Source organism: Panthera tigris, chromosome C1 (assembly GCF_018350195.1).
Source record: "Panthera tigris isolate Pti1 chromosome C1, P.tigris_Pti1_mat1.1, whole genome shotgun sequence".
Classification (NCBI taxonomy): Eukaryota; Metazoa; Chordata; class Mammalia; order Carnivora; family Felidae; genus Panthera; species Panthera tigris.
Genome location: NC_056667.1, coordinates 53726653 through 53744087, shown reverse-complemented (window position 1 = coordinate 53744087; position 17435 = coordinate 53726653). Strand labels below are relative to the sequence as shown.

The 17435-nt window shown below is 35.9% G+C and overlaps 1 protein-coding gene across 8 annotated transcripts in view; it reads right to left on the bottom strand.

The window, feature by feature from the left end:
* The window catches only part of LEPR (leptin receptor), a 189374-nt gene that overhangs the window by 28652 nt on the left and 143287 nt on the right, over positions 1-17435 (bottom strand). For all 8 annotated transcript variants that reach the window (XM_042997492.1, XM_042997493.1, XM_042997489.1 and 5 more), the window contains 8 exons: positions 16206-16350; positions 8993-9283; positions 8718-8835; positions 5824-6023; positions 3865-4013; positions 2418-2577; positions 2216-2298; positions 829-1045 (listed from right to left, as the gene is read on the bottom strand). In XM_042997492.1, the coding sequence (XP_042853426.1) occupies positions 829-1045; positions 2216-2298; positions 2418-2577; positions 3865-4013; positions 5824-6023; positions 8718-8835; positions 8993-9283; positions 16206-16350 (1363 nt within the window). The remainder of the gene's footprint in view (positions 1-828; positions 1046-2215; positions 2299-2417; positions 2578-3864; positions 4014-5823; positions 6024-8717; positions 8836-8992; positions 9284-16205; positions 16351-17435) is intronic.

Genomic DNA, 17435 nt, shown 5'->3' with positions numbered 1-17435 from the left:
AGAATCCCAGGCCCCATGCTGTCAGAGTGGAGCCTGATATAGGGCTTGAACTCATGAACTGTGAGCCAAAACAAAGAGTTGGATGCTTAACTGACTGAGCCACCACAGAGCCCCAGTTCATCACTTGTATTAAATGAAGAACAGGGGTGCCTGGGTGGCTCAGTCGGTTAAGCGGCCGACTTTGGCTCAGGTCGTGATCTCGCGGTCCGTGAGTTCGAGCCCCGCGTTGGGCTCTGTGCTGACAGCTCAGAGCCTGGAGCCTGTTTCAGATTCTGTGTCTCCCTCTCTCTGACCCCCCCCCCCCATTCATGCTCTGTCTCTCTCTGTCTCAAAAATAAATAAAAATGTTAAAAAAAATTTTTTAATGAAGAACAGATTAATTTTCCAGTCTGAACAATTACTTGCATCCATATGTCATACTATTACATATGTATGTAATAAATATAATACACACATGTACCTGTACTTACTTTTACACACACACACACACACACACACACACACACACACAGGCAGGGAGAGAGAGATTAATTCACGTACAACTTGCATTGATCCAAAAGGTTTAGGTATTAGATTTACTAGAATATTCTCATTTATCATAATATTATTTCAACATGGTTCTACCACATGAAAACCCAAGGACCATATTATATAACCAGGGTACAACCTGCTTTGCTGTTTTTCAGAAAAGAAGAAATTAAAGACAGGAGACAGACTTACAGATTCAGGGAACTGCAGGCTTCTTGGAAGATCATTTAGAATGGGAGGAGTTTGTAAAAAGTAAATATTGAAAGGGGCACAGGTTTACCACCCTGTACCCTTTCTTACCTTTGCTCATAGGCCATGAGAATGTTAAATTAAAATTCACAAAAGAAGCACCAATTGAATTGACGGCCAGAACTGTAACAGAATGTGCTTGCTCTGTCCACAAGAAAGTGAATTGAGTATGATTTCCCACATCTTCTGACCATGTTCCATTGCGGGAAGTATGATGTTTTACCACATATTTTCTTACACTACACAATGAGTCATTTTTCATCAGAGGCTGTAGTAAACATGAAAATTGATTAGTTTAAGGGCTCCCGTGCTTTTTATATCAACCAAGCTCATGAACTCTTCTTATACGTTTCCCACTGGGAGGCAGGGGCAGACCAGGGCAAGCCCTGTTTAGTTCAAGGCTGAAGTATGGGGAGGTGAGGTAGGAGAGGGCTGGTGTCTGACAGAGACACAATGAAGTCATCGGGATGGGTATACAGCACAGGAAACTTATTTTTTTCCTTAAGACTCAGGGAATAAATCATTTAAGTATAATTAATTATGATACAATTAGGACACTTTTCTACTGAGAAGTTTCACACTAATTTTAGAGAAAAGAAAGACCGGCAGAGAGTCAAGAGTTTCCTCATCTGAAAAACCAACAACGACTAACCATCTGGTTCTGTAAAGCAACAAGAAAGAGCTGAAAAGATATTAATCATCATTTATGTTAACCCCAGTGTCATTTGTTATCTCTTCTTCTCTTAATCGTTGCTAATTCAAGTACTGGAGGCTATCAGAACCATGTATACAGCATCCCAGAATTTCTGCCCGATCATTAAAAAAAAAAATCATACCAGATCACTGATGATTCCATGTAAAATACATATCTAGTCCAATTCTGTTCTTCCATTCTACAGAGCATTAACAATATACCCCACTTCCTCCATTACTGCCACCTGTTTCAAATAAGATTCAGTGCTGCCAATGCTTTACAAGCCCATCAAAAACGACTCTATACAGTCGACTGGAAGTGTCTCTGCATATATTTTTTTTTTGTCATCGAGATTCCTCAAAATCAGAAATAACAGAAAAAAAATAAACACAAACACATACACATGTATGCCTGCGGGGTGTGGAACAATCTGGGTAGGTGGGGAGTAGAATTTTATCAGATATCATCTAGTCCAGCTCTACATTTATACAGATGAGAAAATTGAGGCTGAAGCATCTAAGCAACTTTGCCAAAATAATGCTGACCTAGCTGTAATATACTCAGCTGAGAATAGAATGAAGTTCCCTAACTCCATGCCAGTGCATTGTAGCTCTCTGCAATCACATCTCAAAACTGAAATGAAATACTGGACTGCAGAACCTAAAAAATGACAGGATTATGAACAATGAAGTCTTTCATAAGTATAAAAGTAAAATTTAAGAGTAATATAAAAAGCAGGAATACCTTCCAAAGTAAAGTAACATTTCTCTCTTTTTTAGTGGTGTCTTCATTAATTATTCTCCAAACTTCAGGTCCTCTGGTAGGAACTGCAGAAGGACAAGGAGCCCAAGTTGTACATGTGCTCTCAGAAGGAATAGTTTTTAGTCCTATTGGAAATGCACATCCTCATGCATTTTTAAGACACATTTACAAAATCTCTACAGACCTTTTATATCTGTGACAACTGTGTAGGCTGGACTACTCCAATTGCTCCAATATCCCAGCCCATCCAGCCTCTTACAGCGCACCTGAACAGCATAGACAGCACACAGATCTGGCACCAGGACGCTGGCAGAATTGGATTTTGCATCATGCACCTCATACATCTGTAAAATAAACTCAAGCATTAGAGTAATCATTACCAACACCTATGTAGCTAAAGGGCCCTGAAGTGCATTCTATTTAAAACCTTAATACTATTCCAAAATTAACAGAGGGCTGACTTTGTGTTTTCTGGCTATAGAAATATGTGACTTGGATCTTGAGCTCCTTTAAGTGAAGGATTATCTTAGTCATCTGTGGTCTCCTTCTCAGGCCAAGATTTGGACTGACCTACTTGCAACCTCACTCTCAGCTGTTCTCAACTCTATTACTAATCTCTGTCCACTAATCCTCTACCCACAGAAATTCTCAATAATTTTAACTGAGTGGTTACATAATGATATCTCTGATAGTCTCTTCAATAAGATGGTAAACTGTCACATTCCTTTCTGCTAAAATCATGATGATCTAAAGGCATAATTAGGGTTCCTAATATTCCTGGGTCTTTGCCGGCTGCCATCTGAAAACTGACGTGGCCTGTCACCATATGCACACTTGCCACTATGGGTGTGGTTTTAATTGTTTGGTAAAAGCAGCTTCTTCCAAAATGTGTCCCTTTGAACATAAGTGTACTAAAGAATATTAGATGTTAAAGGAAAAAGAGTTCCTTGGTAAATTGAGTTTGAGAAACACAGAATAAAATAAAGTCACAAATATTACTTTGATGCAGGACCTATCTAAACCTTTAATATGTAACCCAGTGCAGTTCTGTACTAGGAACACACAGTGATACAGGGGTTCCTACATTTATTCATCCATGCAATCTTTTTTCAAGGAATAGTTCAATATTCTGTCAAACTCATTTTGGGAAATGATGGGTTACAGGAAATGTCATAACTTTAAAGGGTTAGACCTAGGGGTGCCTGGGTGGTTCAGTCAGTTAAGTGCCCAACTTCAGCTCAGGTCATGATCACATGGTTCATGAGTTTGAGCCCCACATTGGGCTCTCTGCGGCCAGCGCAGAGCCTGCTTCAGATCCTCTGCCCCTTCTCTCTCTCTCTGCCCTTCCCCCACTCATTCTTTCTCTGTCTCTGTCTCTCTATCTCTATCTCTCTCAAAAATAAACATGAAAACAATTCTTTTAAAAAGAATTTAAACCTATAGAAACATCTACTTTATAGAAATATCTTTTTTAAACCTATAGAAATATCTACTTAACAAAAACAGCTACAGAATACAGGAAGATGTACATTTGTGCCAATAAAATAAATCTTATGCAATAAAATCCTTAAACACTTATAAGAAATAACATTTAGTGAGGCAAGCTGAAGACATTTCTAGGTAAAATGTACCTTCCACTGTACTTCTTTCCCACTTAAGCCGTAGCGAATCTGGAATTTAAGATTATTCTCTGGAAAGACTGGCTTTTCCCAAGATATTTTCAATAATCCAATTTTTACAGTAATTTCCACTTTCACACTGGATGGAGGCAGTGGTTTCACTAGAAAATTTAAAAATAGTACTGTATAACAGTAATTTAAACAGTGAGAATATTTTTAAAACATTATCATGATGTTATAATCTTTTATACTCTATAAAGCAGTATCTCCTCAAAGGAGATTAAAAAAAAAAAAATAGTACAAGTCAATGTGCAAACTCAGCATATTTGGGAACTAAAAGTCCCAACATCCCAGCACAGTAGTATGAACTCTGAAGCTCTGCACTTATAATACCTTAAGACTGTTGATGACCAAAACCTCTAAACCTTTTCATTTCTAATGTTTCTCATGCTTATCCAATTCTTCATATATGAAGAAGACATTCTTGACCAACAGTAAGATGACATACATTTCAACTCCTGAAAAGTTAATTCCTCCTCAGAAAAGGAAGTATGAATATGTGAGAGATGCTAAGACATTCAATCTGTGATCTTACTTGACTGAATCATATGGATATCATATGGATATATTCCATGAATATCTAGTTTGCAGAAAGGATACTTTAAAGTACAAGAGTTTGCATGATCCCTACAACATGCACAGTGAGGAGGAAGGAGAAGCTTTCCACATTTTATGGGTGATAAACTAGTCACAGGGCACTTACATGTCTAGCCCATGTTTACAAAGCTAGTAACACATGGAACTGGCATTTGGATCCTAAAGTTGAATCTCCACCTTGTTTTCTAGTACTAAGTAGGCAGTATAAGCCTAACTTAAACTCCTAATTTTAGTACTGAAAAGAATAACATCAAAGGTTGTTCTGATAACATATAGAACTGAATTCATAGTGTCATATATTACATGTGAAGTTATTAATGTGCGTGTTTGTGGGGTAGAGAGTGGTAGGAGGGTTCCATGCTATTCCAAGATACGTAGTACCAGAGAAGTACTCCTTACAGTAAAATCCCTTTAAGTGGAACAAAACTAAATAGTATGTGTGTATGCATGTGCGTGTGTGTGCACATGCACACACGTGGGGGAGGAAATCAATTAATTGGGACTCTATGGTAATACAAAAAACCCTAAATATTATGATTTTATCATACATTTAACAAAATATAGGTTTTAATTCAGATGTGTACTAATTATTTGAAAATATAACGAATCAAATACTGATTTTTGGCATAATTTCCCAACAAAATAGTATATAGGACCAAAGATATTCTTTTACCTCTATTGCATAATCATAAATAGGTCATTTCTCAAAGATTTTGCAGCAATATTGGAGGGATATATTATACTTTTCAATATATTCTTTCAATATATTCTTAATCCTTTGAAATCAGTGGATCTTTTTTAAGCGTATTTAAAAATGTCATGATGGATATCTTCTTTATCTATTTTTTTCTTGTTCAGTGTAGTCATTTTGTATCTCTCGGTAGCCTACACAGCCTCACAAATTAAACTCTCTGGTTATGACTACTCAGATTACAAAATCCATCACAATACCCAAATTAAATTTCTAAATTAAAAACACCAAATGTTTTCATAAGTACATTGGGAGAAAAACAAAGCAGTGCATTATTTACAATAATATTACTGCTACATTTTATTACGAATGACCAATATAATTTATCAAATTATATGCTGAAAGTATTCCTATTACAAAAACATTCTGCTATAAGTAACTTAAAAAAATAAAAACAGTAAAACTTTCTAAGGTTGATTGTCTTTTCAATTCCACTATAAACACACAAAATTTTGTTTAAAAATAGTGTTATCTGAAAATGGTAAAACACAACAATTACCATGAATCAACCTGAATTCAAATCTGCTAATAAAAATGAAGACACACAACACAGTTTGACATACCCACAGAATCAGGAACAACACACGTTGGTGGAGAGTCAAGTGAACCCAAAGAGTGATTGATTCTAATCCACATTGTATAGCCGGACAATAGAAAGATTGGCTGAAATACGCATTCATAAAAACCATCTCTCTGCAAATGGCAATCTTTAGATTCAGATATGGGATGAATAGATGGAACATCAGAGCAGTAAAGGCTGCTCCTTAAAAGATACGAGAACACTCAGTTAATATACAACATTGATGAAAACGGTAAGATATATGCGAGAACGCCATAGATTTTATTCCACTTAAAATAGATGTTCTTATTGGAAATGCATTTTTGATTTCCCCACTGTATCACAATTTTATGTATTTCCATAAAAATGACAACAAACCTTATTAAATATTTTATTAGATACTAAGTGGAAATGCAAATAAAATAATTGGTATTCCTTCTCTACGGATCCAAGTAGAGGTAGAACCTACGACTCTGAAGTTAAGTTAATATTATATTTAAGTGATTATCATTTTAAAAGTATGGATCACAAGTAGTATTGGAGCATTCCTGAGATGGGAAGGAAGATAAATCCCTTACACTTTAAATATGGATTAAATTCCACCAGAAACTGAAGACATAACTTATGATAGTAAATTATAGCTTAATTGACAATGTCCTAGTATTTTCCAGTTCGGAGCATTACAATGAAAACAATACCAATCTTTGATTTATATCTGAATCATATAGTTAAATATATAATGCATTTTCTCGGAGAAGAAAATTAAGAAAGCAATTTTTATAACTGTGTCCCAGTCAACACTCTACCTCAGAACATATGAAGCATTTTTCCTTTTCTTTGAAACAGCCCTTCTGCCACTATTTGCTCTGAACATGGTATTTAAGTGGTGAAATTAGCATTTTCTATTTCCATAAAAATGGAGTAAGGAGGTTACAAGAAAATGAGAAACCTATATTCTTATGTTTCTCGGTCTATTTTTTGTGACATTTTCCTGCCTATCTCCTCAAAATTACAATCATTGGGGTGTCTGTGTGTGAATGAGTGCTAGTGGGGAGAGGGGAGAGATGAGAACAAGGCATGGGGAGTCATCTGTGGTAAAAAGAACCGTGACCATGTACAGAAACACAGTAATGCTCCATTTGGAATGCAAAGGTTATATCTTTGTCATCATGACAGCAATAGCCATTTACTGAGTATCTACCAGGAGAAATTCTATCACTTAACTATAATTAAATGGAATTTATTATTAATTCTCACAGAAACCTTGTAAGTCCTATTATTCACTCCATTTTACAGACAAGGAAATTGAGGCTTAGAGAGATTTAAAAAACTCGCCACAGTACATGCAGGAGTTTCATACTCTTCTGTAAATATTAGCGATTTAATTGAGGTACAGAGCTTATGTGATGATCATCCACAAACACCTTTTTTAATGTGAAAATGTTATGGAAGGAACGTAAAGACAGATTATAAAAGTAAAATGGCATCCCATGAACATTCTATTGATTTTAAAATGCTACTATCAAGTAAGATGAAGCCAGCTATTATTCCCATGTAAGAAATGTAGAAATTGCCCCATTTTTCTACCACTACATAAGAATAGACTGGTCATGGGGTGCCTGGGTGGCTCAGTCGGTTGAGCGCCCGACTTTGGCTCAGGTCATGATCTCCCGGTACATGAGTTTGAGCCCCATGTCTGGCTCTGTGCTGACAGCTCAGAGCCTGGAGCCTGTTTCAGATTCCTTGTCTCCCTGTCTCTCTGCTCCTCCCCTGCTCACGCTCTGTCTCTCTCTCCCAAAAATATAAAACATTACAAAAAAATTTTTTTTAAAGAATAGACTAGTCACTTTAGGGACAGAATTCAGATCACAGTATTTGAGGAAGGGGATTTGTTTTTCTCGTAGAAAATTTAGATTTTAAGAATAAATGAGTGGGGCGCCTGGGTGGCTCAGTTGGCTAAGCGTCTGACTTCAGCTCAGGTCATGATCTCACAGTTCGTGAGTTCAAGCCCCGTGTCAAGCTCTGTGCTGACAGCTCAGAGCCTGGAGCCTGCTTCGGATTCTGTCTCTCACACTCTCACTCTCTCTCTCTCTCTCTCTCTCTCTCTCTCTCTCTGCCCCTCCCCGGCTCATGCTCTCTCTCTGTCTCAAAAATAAAATTAAAAACATTAGAAAAAAAAAGAATAAATGAGGACAAGGGATACAAACTGGAAGGCCCCAGTATGAACACAAATTGAGACAGCGTGTTTGAGAGCAGTATATATCACTGAAAACTACTAAGAGAGATTATAAAAATAAAAATGTATCTACCTCCTCCTAATCAAGAGTTCTATTACTTCAGATGATACTACAGGAAGATGATGTCTTGGAATCATTTCAAAACAGGGAAGCACAAAAATAAACAAGCATAAATTACTCTTTATCATAACACTTCACTCCTTATTAAGCATTTCTTTCCTAATCTTTCCTACTTCTGAAAGCATTCATATTATCTCTTAGAATCTTTGTGCAACAACCTCTGACTTTTTTCCAATATATTTATCTTTAGCAAATGATACTGGACCTCTATAATCATGGATATTCTCCTCTGGCCAGTTCTCTAAGTCAAACTAAAATGTACAGAAGCCAATTCTTCCTGGATTTCATTCAATAATTAAAAGGCAATTATGGAAAATTAATTGATTATCAGAAAAATAATTTAAGGTAAAAACAAGTTATATTTTTTCTATCAATGTAAATTTTTTCAAAAATCACCTAATCCCTCAACAATTTCCTAAGTATATAGTACCTTCCTCTATTAGGAAGAACGTCTACTAGCCTACTGTTCTGATGATATTTCTATAAAAAGTTTTATCTCATCATATCCACAGAATAATAACACAGCAAAAATAATACATACCTATGATACCTCAACTGCAAAGTACTTCCCACGAGTGATTGGATTGCATTGGTTGACCATCTGCAAGTCATTTGAGTTAAGTACCCATCAGTTTCACATGATATATTGATATTGACATCTATTTAAAACACATTAAAATATTAATACAAAGCAAAATCACCACAAATTTTTTAATGAAAATAAAATTTCCTTACATTATCAATGGGACTCTAATATAGGGTCCATAATAAAAATCTGTCTGTGGAAGGAAATGAAGAGAAGTTCAGTATTCTTACCAATCACATATAATTCAGCATAGCGATGGTGGCATTCATGCTCGTTGCAGCAGTATATTGCATCGTAGGTAAACTTCCCACGAGGTTTGGTTGCCTTCAAACTGCGAAAAGTAACTTTGCTAACATGGTCACCCATGACATGATACTGGCTTTGAGGAATTTTCTCAGCTAAATTCATCCACCAAATAATCTTTTTTGAGGAAACAATCTTGTTTTCATTTTTATAAATGCAGTGAAAAGAAACGTTAGACCCGACACTTGTCAGAATTTTAGGTGGAAAGTATATGACATCTGCAATAAGAGAAGAAAGGGAGGATATCAGATGAAGAACAAAAACATCCTGTATGGAATTTATGCTACATAGAGAAGATTCACAATGCAATCAGGATCACACTGCCAAAAATAAAATGAGTGCACTAAGAGACTGTATAACTTGTACTGCCTGCTTACGTAAAATTCTGTAGTATCCAGGCATTCCCATTTCCAAATGACTTGAACTTCCAAAAATGTCTCAGTATTTTCTTTAAAAAATTTTTTTTAATGTTTTATTTATTTTTGACAGAGAGAGAGAGAGAGAGAGAGAGAGAGACAGAGCATGAGTGGGGGAGAGCCAGAGAGACAGGGAGACACAGAATCTGAAGCAGGTTCCAGGCTCTGAGCTGTCAGCACAGAGCCCAACGTGGGGCTTGAACTTATGGACTGTGAGATCTTGACTTGAGCCAAAGTTGGACACTCAACCAACTGAGCCACCCAGGCGCCCCTGTCTCAGTATTTTCTAAACATAGAAACTTATTACAAAGTGTATTTAGTGAGTAATTGCCACTTGCTAATTGACAGGCAGAAAATCAATTTAAATGAAATATAACCTAATTCCACAATGACATGTTTTCATCAGACTGTGACTTATGAATCAGTGAAACCTAGGCTGAGTTCTTGAATCAAATCACTGTAAAGGCAAAATTCTGAAGAATAAATGGTGGTTGCTATTGTCTCATTTGGATATATGAAAATTTCAATCAGCAGGTAAAGCTGAAAAATAAGCTTTAAATAAGAGAGCTGGTTAGGGAGTTCTCTGGGTGGGCACCTGGGTGGCTAAGTTGGTTATGCATCCAGCTTTGGCTCAGGTCATGATCTCATGGTTTGTGAGTTCGGGCCCCACATCTGACTCTATGCTGACAGCTCAGAGCCTGGAGCCTGCTTCAGATTCTGTGTCTCCGTCTTTCTCTCTCTCTCTCTCTCTCTCTCTCTCTCTGCACCTCCCCTGCTCGCTCGCTCTCTGTCTCTCACTCTCAAAAATAAATAAACATTAAAAAATATATAAATAAAGAAAGAAAGAGAACTAGTTAGGGAATGTAAAATCAACAATGCCCCAATGCACCAAAACAGGTAAACCTTAAATACTGGTCTGTAAAGTTTTAAAGTTATTTAATGCCAGTATGCTGTGGTTAAGGATAAGAGGAACCAATATTTTTCTAAAATATTATTTGTTAATGGCTCTACACTATTCCATACTACTTTTTTGGTCCCCTATTGTTGGAAACAATATATTTTTATTTTTAATAAAATAATCTATTGTTTACATAATGTTTATATATTTTTATTTTTAATAAAAGAATCTATTATTTAATAAAACAATCTATATTTTTAATTAGAAACAATAAAAGTGATTGTTTACATAATAAGAAATCATTTCTGCCACAGTGCATTACAAAAACAGTATATTTCAGTTGTACAATTCACAATAAGACATTTTCTTCTGAGAGAATATGAATATGTTTCTATACACATATCATCTGGATTACCCCCCAAAACAAAAACGAAAACCTTCATTGATTTTTATTATTTTATATCATCTGGATTACCCCACAAAAACAAAAATGAAAAACTTCATTGATTTTTATATTTAAGTTTTTTCTTTTTTGCAATAGCAGGCTAAACTCCATGGCCTTTGTATTTAGAATCCATACAAAACATTTGTATTTTGTACGTTTGCAGTCAAGCATAAACAAGAAAAAAATTAGTAGCATGAAATCACTAGACAGAAGACAGTCCATTAGATTTTTAACCCTAGCCTAGGATGGCACTCAAGCTTCGTTAGTACATTACTTACTGCACGCAAGTACCTAGCACAGATCTGAAAAATCATTAACCTATTTTCAATATGCTCCACATGTCATTACTGAATGGCTTCAAAACTTTAAGAGTAATTTATTTTTTTAAAGAGTACACATTAGATTTCAAAAGCTAAGCTGAATCTTTTATGTTTAAAGATAATGAAAAACTCAAAACCATTTCACTTCAAAATTGAATACCTCAGTAAGGCTTAATCAAGAAATGCAGTTAAAGTCATAGTATTTTGGCATGATTAAATACTAAGATATTAGCTTACAAAAAAGAAAAGCAGGTTATTAAAAACCTGATGATGTGTAAAGTTTACACTGAATATACAGAAATTGATATGAAGTAAATGAATGTTTAATTTTTAAAATAATATAAATATATATTTTATTCTCATGTAAGATACTCCACAACATTTAATTTGTAAAACGAGAAAATAATAATTTTCTTCTGATGACCAGGTACCAATACTTTTGTAAGGTCTAAAATAATGAATTTCATTAAAAGAGGAAAATCTTTTGATAAATATTAGTGAATTACCTACATGAACATAAATCATGAATCAAAACATTTTAGTTAAAGTTATTTTACAATGTGTTTATTATAGCTCCAGAAAACAGATTTTTAAATTTTCAAAGCAGACTTCCTATTTTCCTTTGAGGGGAAAATATTTTCTCTAGCACATTATACGCACTGCCAAGTATGAAATGAAGAAATTATGTTTCTCCTCTTCTTCGGCAGCACAAGAATGTAATTAAGAAAGGTACTACAAGAAGTGAGCACTTCTAAACTTGTTTTAAGTGTGTGGCGTAACTCAACTGCAACATTGTTAGCCTCCCTCAAAGTCCAAGGTCTCGCAATAGCTACAAAGAAAGAACCTAGCCAATTCATTTTCAAAAAATCTGTAAGAATTCCTTGATTAGAAATGGTCAATGCTTCATTAACTGTGTACTTGGTAGGTACAGCTTTAATAAATCAATGACTACAAAATAGTAACTATAAAGGTACTGATAATTAGCATTCTGTTTGCTCTGGCAACAATACATCAGACAACCTCTGTTAAAAAAAGAAAAATCAATAAAATTCAAAGTGTTTGGAAATGATAAAGCAGGTATGCTAATTCACTCATGCTAAATAAGTTAATGCCTCAAACTTACAGAATACATCTGTTTGGTGGATGTCATTGTAGCACCTAGCAGTGAGAAACAGAAGATAATCTAATAATATTAAATACCTAGATTTAAGGGAGAAGGATCCAAATCCTTTACATAAGAATAGGAAGCTCCCGAGTTTGGAGAAACATACTTCACTGCTGCACAGCACTCAAGAACAAGCCTCAAGTGCAGTAAGCACTGTGAGGTGTGGAAAGTGCTGTGAAGGTAAACAGCAAAACTAAAACTTGAACAACCTAATCAACACTGAAACCTCGTTTATCAGGAACCATGAAGGAAATGAGAGGTCCCACTAAAATGCTCGATGTAAGTTTACTGCTTATTAGTTCCCAGTATCAATGTTTAGTGACACCAGAAATCTTGCATAAATATACATCATGCACTTAATCACTGTATTAGTGTGTACAAACATGAGCGCTGGGATTGGCCTGCCAGCTCTAGATTGTGCCAACTTTTACAAGTTACTTAACCTCTCTAAATCTCGACTGCTCTGTTTGTAAAAAGGGAGTATCAGGGAGACAGGTGAATACCCTATCTCATAGGGCATCAAAAGGATAAAATGATAATACATGTAAAGCACTTAGAGCAGTGCTTGAAACACAGGAAGTACCCTGTAACTGTCATTACTATGATTATTATTATTATTATTATTCAGTAGGGAAGTATGAACCTAATGGTACCTTTGATTTATGATTCAGCACCCATCATTACATCATTACAGAAGATGATACTGTAACACAGAAATGTGCTTGGGAGCTACTGAAGTGTGTAGGCTTTTCTCCCCACTCTTGGTGTCCCTAGTCTACTTTCTATTTGGCAAGTTTCTATCTTTCCCTTAATATTTACCTGGTACCACTCACTGGCAACTAAGCCATCCAAGTCTGTTAAACTAGTAAGCTACTTTTACACTTATTGCTAAATCAACAAATTCTGCCCATTGGGGAAGCTGTTTACTCACTGTCTGGCTTTATTTTTAACTTATTTTCACACATTTCTGTTTGGGATGTCTAAAGTCACTAGAGGGATACACCTGTGGTGAATAAGTAAAAGGATAGGTGTTAATTGTAATACTGTTAGAGACTGTACAAGCAAATAAATTGGTAAAGTTTCTTCTCAACAAAACATATCTTTATTACTGTCAGGTACACAAAACACTAAATATATGCAGAGGGAAGGGCATATATATGCCTACGTGTGTGTTTTATAATACATATTAATAAATCTTATTTATATTATGCACAAAAGCATAAGAATATGGTCCAACATATTCAGAAACCAAGCAAATTTAATCCTGCACATAATGACCATGAACTAAGAAAGTAATAGTAGTATGAAAGGATTTTGCACAATGTAAAACAGAACTAAGCCTATGTCCATCCAAAGGTCTAAAAAACCTGACCTGAACAATCTAAAACAAAATCTTACATGAAATATAACACAAATAACTATCACATCATAATCGATCAAAATGTTCATCTTAGGGGCGCCTAGGCGGCTCAGTCAGTTAAGCATCTGACTTAGGCTCAGGTCATGATCTGACGGTTCATGGGTTTGACATGAACTGTGCTGACAGTGGGGAGCCTGGAACCTGCTTCAGACTCTGCGTCTCCCTCCCTCTGCCCCTCCCCTGCTCTCACTCTGTCTCTCTTTCTCTCTCATAAATAAATACATACATACATATATACATACATACATACATACATACATAAAATTTTATTTTAAAAAATATGTTTAAAAAAATAAATAAATATTAAAAAAAATTTCATTTTAGTCCCACTAAAAACATAACATTGCTAAGAGCCATTATTCTAAAAAGGCATAAATGTATGAATATTCGAAATGTTGAGTATTAGCAAGCTTTAAAAATAACAATGATTCTTTTAGAATTTCCCTCTTCTTCAGAAAGGGTACATTTTCAGATCTAATTAAGAAGTAAAATCATAGGGGCGCCTGGGTGGCGCAGTCGGTTAAGCGTCCGACTTCAGCCAGGTCACGATCTCACGGTCCGTGAGTTCGAGCCCCGCGTCAGCTCTGGGCTGATGGCTCGGAGCCTGGAGCCTGTTTCCGATTCTGTGTCTCCCTCTCTCTCTGCCCCTCCCCCGTTCATGCTCTGTCTCTCTCTGTCCCAAAAATAAATAAAAAACGTTGAAAAAAAAATTTAAAAAGAAGTAAAATCATAAAGAAGAAAGCCATTTTTTTCTCAAAGAGAAACGTTTCACCAGAAGGTAGTTAAAGGGGCCACAGGGTCACTCAGAGTAGGTTTCCAGACCACTTCTCTCCTCTTCTACCCACTTCACCCCATCCCACTGTTGTAAAAACTTCCATGGGATAGTCTTTAAAATTTGATTTATAATTCATTCCTTGCTACATAACTCACAGCTGGTCATTAAGTCCTGTTAATCAACAATAAATAATTGAGGGTAGAAAAGTTGACCCTCCTTGGAAATAATCCCAAAGCTGAGTTGTCAGCACCATATTACACATTGCTCAATAATTATTTGAGGAAAAGTGATGAGAAATTCATGTTTTCTAAATCTGTTCCCACAAGGTTCCTGACTTTCCTAGAGAGAACCAATCCTTCCCGTTGCCTAGCACTTGGTCAGCTCTTCTGACAACCTTGCTCATGCAGTTAGTTATGTACCATGTCAACCTCTCACCTTTATTAGATGCCGAGATTTTGAATATCGAGTTGTGGTTTATAAACTATGGTTGCATCTACTATTTACTGAGTGCTTACTAAGGGTCAGGACAAGAAAATATTAAGGGCAGCTTTCCAAATCCGTAGCAGTGACCTCACTTATTTGAGCTATGCTCAGTAATACAATGAACGTCAATAGAAGTAATACATTGTGAAACAGGGGCTTTTTTTGTTTGATTTTGTTTTTTGTGGTTTTTTTTTTTTTTTTGCAACTTTGCTGTGTGAGAATCCTCTAATTCAGTGCAGACATTAGGCGAATTGTGCCATTCTATCATATAAAGACATCTCTATTTTGCAGATGAGGAAAGGGGGCATAGAAAGGTTAAGAAACTTTCCAAATAAGTGGTGGGGCCGGGACTTCTATAAACTTGTCGGACTCCAAAGTCAGTGCTCTTAAACCACTAATGCTACAGACTTTTTGACTAAGCAATGCTTTTTAAATAGTAAGCAATCAATACATGAACTTATTTAGTTAAATGTGTTGACTATCTTCTCAGTGATTTACACAGCACTTGTCTCTATATATCCATAATCAACCTGCATGAGTTTCAGTAGGAATAATTTTGGTCTTTTGATGGATCAGACAACTAGGCAAAGGTCCACAAAGTGTCCTCCTATGGTCACAAGTTAGCATGTGACAGGGTTGCACTATTCTAAGGCTCCCGGGCCTCTTTGTAAAACACCACCCCAACTTCACGAGGTAGTTCTGAATAAATCACAGTTTTTCTGATGTTAAGCTTAACTTTCAAAATATGCAAATTAACAGTGAAAACTCTCAAAAGCAAGTATCTAGAGTGGAAAAAATTATTTTATTATGTTATTATTTATTATGTAAAATATAATAATTAAATAAAGTTTGAATATTTGAAATTTATGTCAAATAAACATATCTGACATAAATAAACATATACCTAAATGTAAATTCAAAAAAACATCAATAGAGGTAAGGTTCTGAATTTGTAAATTTGGAACCTTTCTATCTTTTCTATCTTTCTATCTTTTGAGTAAGAAAGAATAATTCAGCAAGACATGACTATGGATGAATGTAAACTTGGGAACCTTTACACAAGTTTTCATTAACAAATTAACCTCTCAAAATTTAAATAAAACATTAATATTGCATTCGTCCTTGACTGCCACAAAGTTTAAGATGCTTATAACAGGCCAAAGAAAAAATCAGGAAGCATATTCTCCTCTCAGTAGGAGCCACTATTAGCAATCCTACCTTGTGTGGTAAAGATCAGAGGGGCGCTCCAGTCACTCCAGAGTCCTGGGCCATCCAGTCTCCTACCCCTCACTTGAACTTCATATGAAGACCCAGGAAGCACACTGTCTACCAGCAGAGATGTAGCTGAGACAATCTCATCAGCCTATTAAATATTATTTGAAAACATCAGAGCATCAAGTTGATGTGCAACCTTTATCAAAATTGATGACAAGCAGTCTTAGCAAATTTCAAAGAATTAAAATCTTACAGAATAGTTAGCAGGCCCCAGTGGAATTCATTTGCACATTTGTCAATAAAAGTTTAAAGAGCCCATGAGTCCAAGAAGAAAATCACAGTGACAGTTAGGAAATATTTTTACCTGAATGATAATGAATATTGACCTTTCAAAATTTGAGAGACACAGCTGAAGTCAGTGGAGAGCTTTAAGCCACCACTGACATCTCTAATAAACACACATGGTAGGAAACAATGAGCAGGGGTGGACAGAGAATAATAAACATTCCTAGAATAAAGCTTCACAGAGAAGGGCACGAATAATTTAAAAACCTGAACTTGATGATAAGCTACAGTGAATCAAAATATAGTTTATACACTAGAGAGCAGAGATCCAAGAGACTTAATTCTGCATAAGACAACCACTACTAAGAACTGTTTAGCAAATAAAGTCAGTTTTCCAATGATGTACTCCAAAGCTACTGAACTCCCTGGCCTCTTAAACTGGGAAAGGGTGAAAAGCGCTAGGAATGTATTACACAATAGCAGATCACTTATATTTCAAACTCTATTGTCTCCGTTTTATAGATGAGAAAGCTGAAGCCCAGAGAAGCCTTAACACTGCTTTTCCCACACGTGGCACTAAGGATTCCTTTTCTGCTCTTCGTGAAAATAAAGTCTTTAAAAAACTGGCCCAGAGTTAAAAAGACAGTTTTTATATCTAAATTATATAACAATTCATTTCATAAGGGAAAATGCCAAACTCCATGCACAGTCCACGCTCCTTATGACCTCCTTCTTCTCCTCTCCTACTCCTCTCTGATTCATCCACTGCTACTCTTGCTCTCACTCACTCCCCTGGCCTCTAGCTTCTCATCCAGCTTATGGCCTCTGAATTGCTGTTTCCTCTATTTGGAAACTAATTCCCCCATATATCTCCATCACGAACCTCCTTCAAATCCTTGCCCAAATGTCACCTTCTCAATGAGGTCTTCCCCACCTCCACTTAATGCT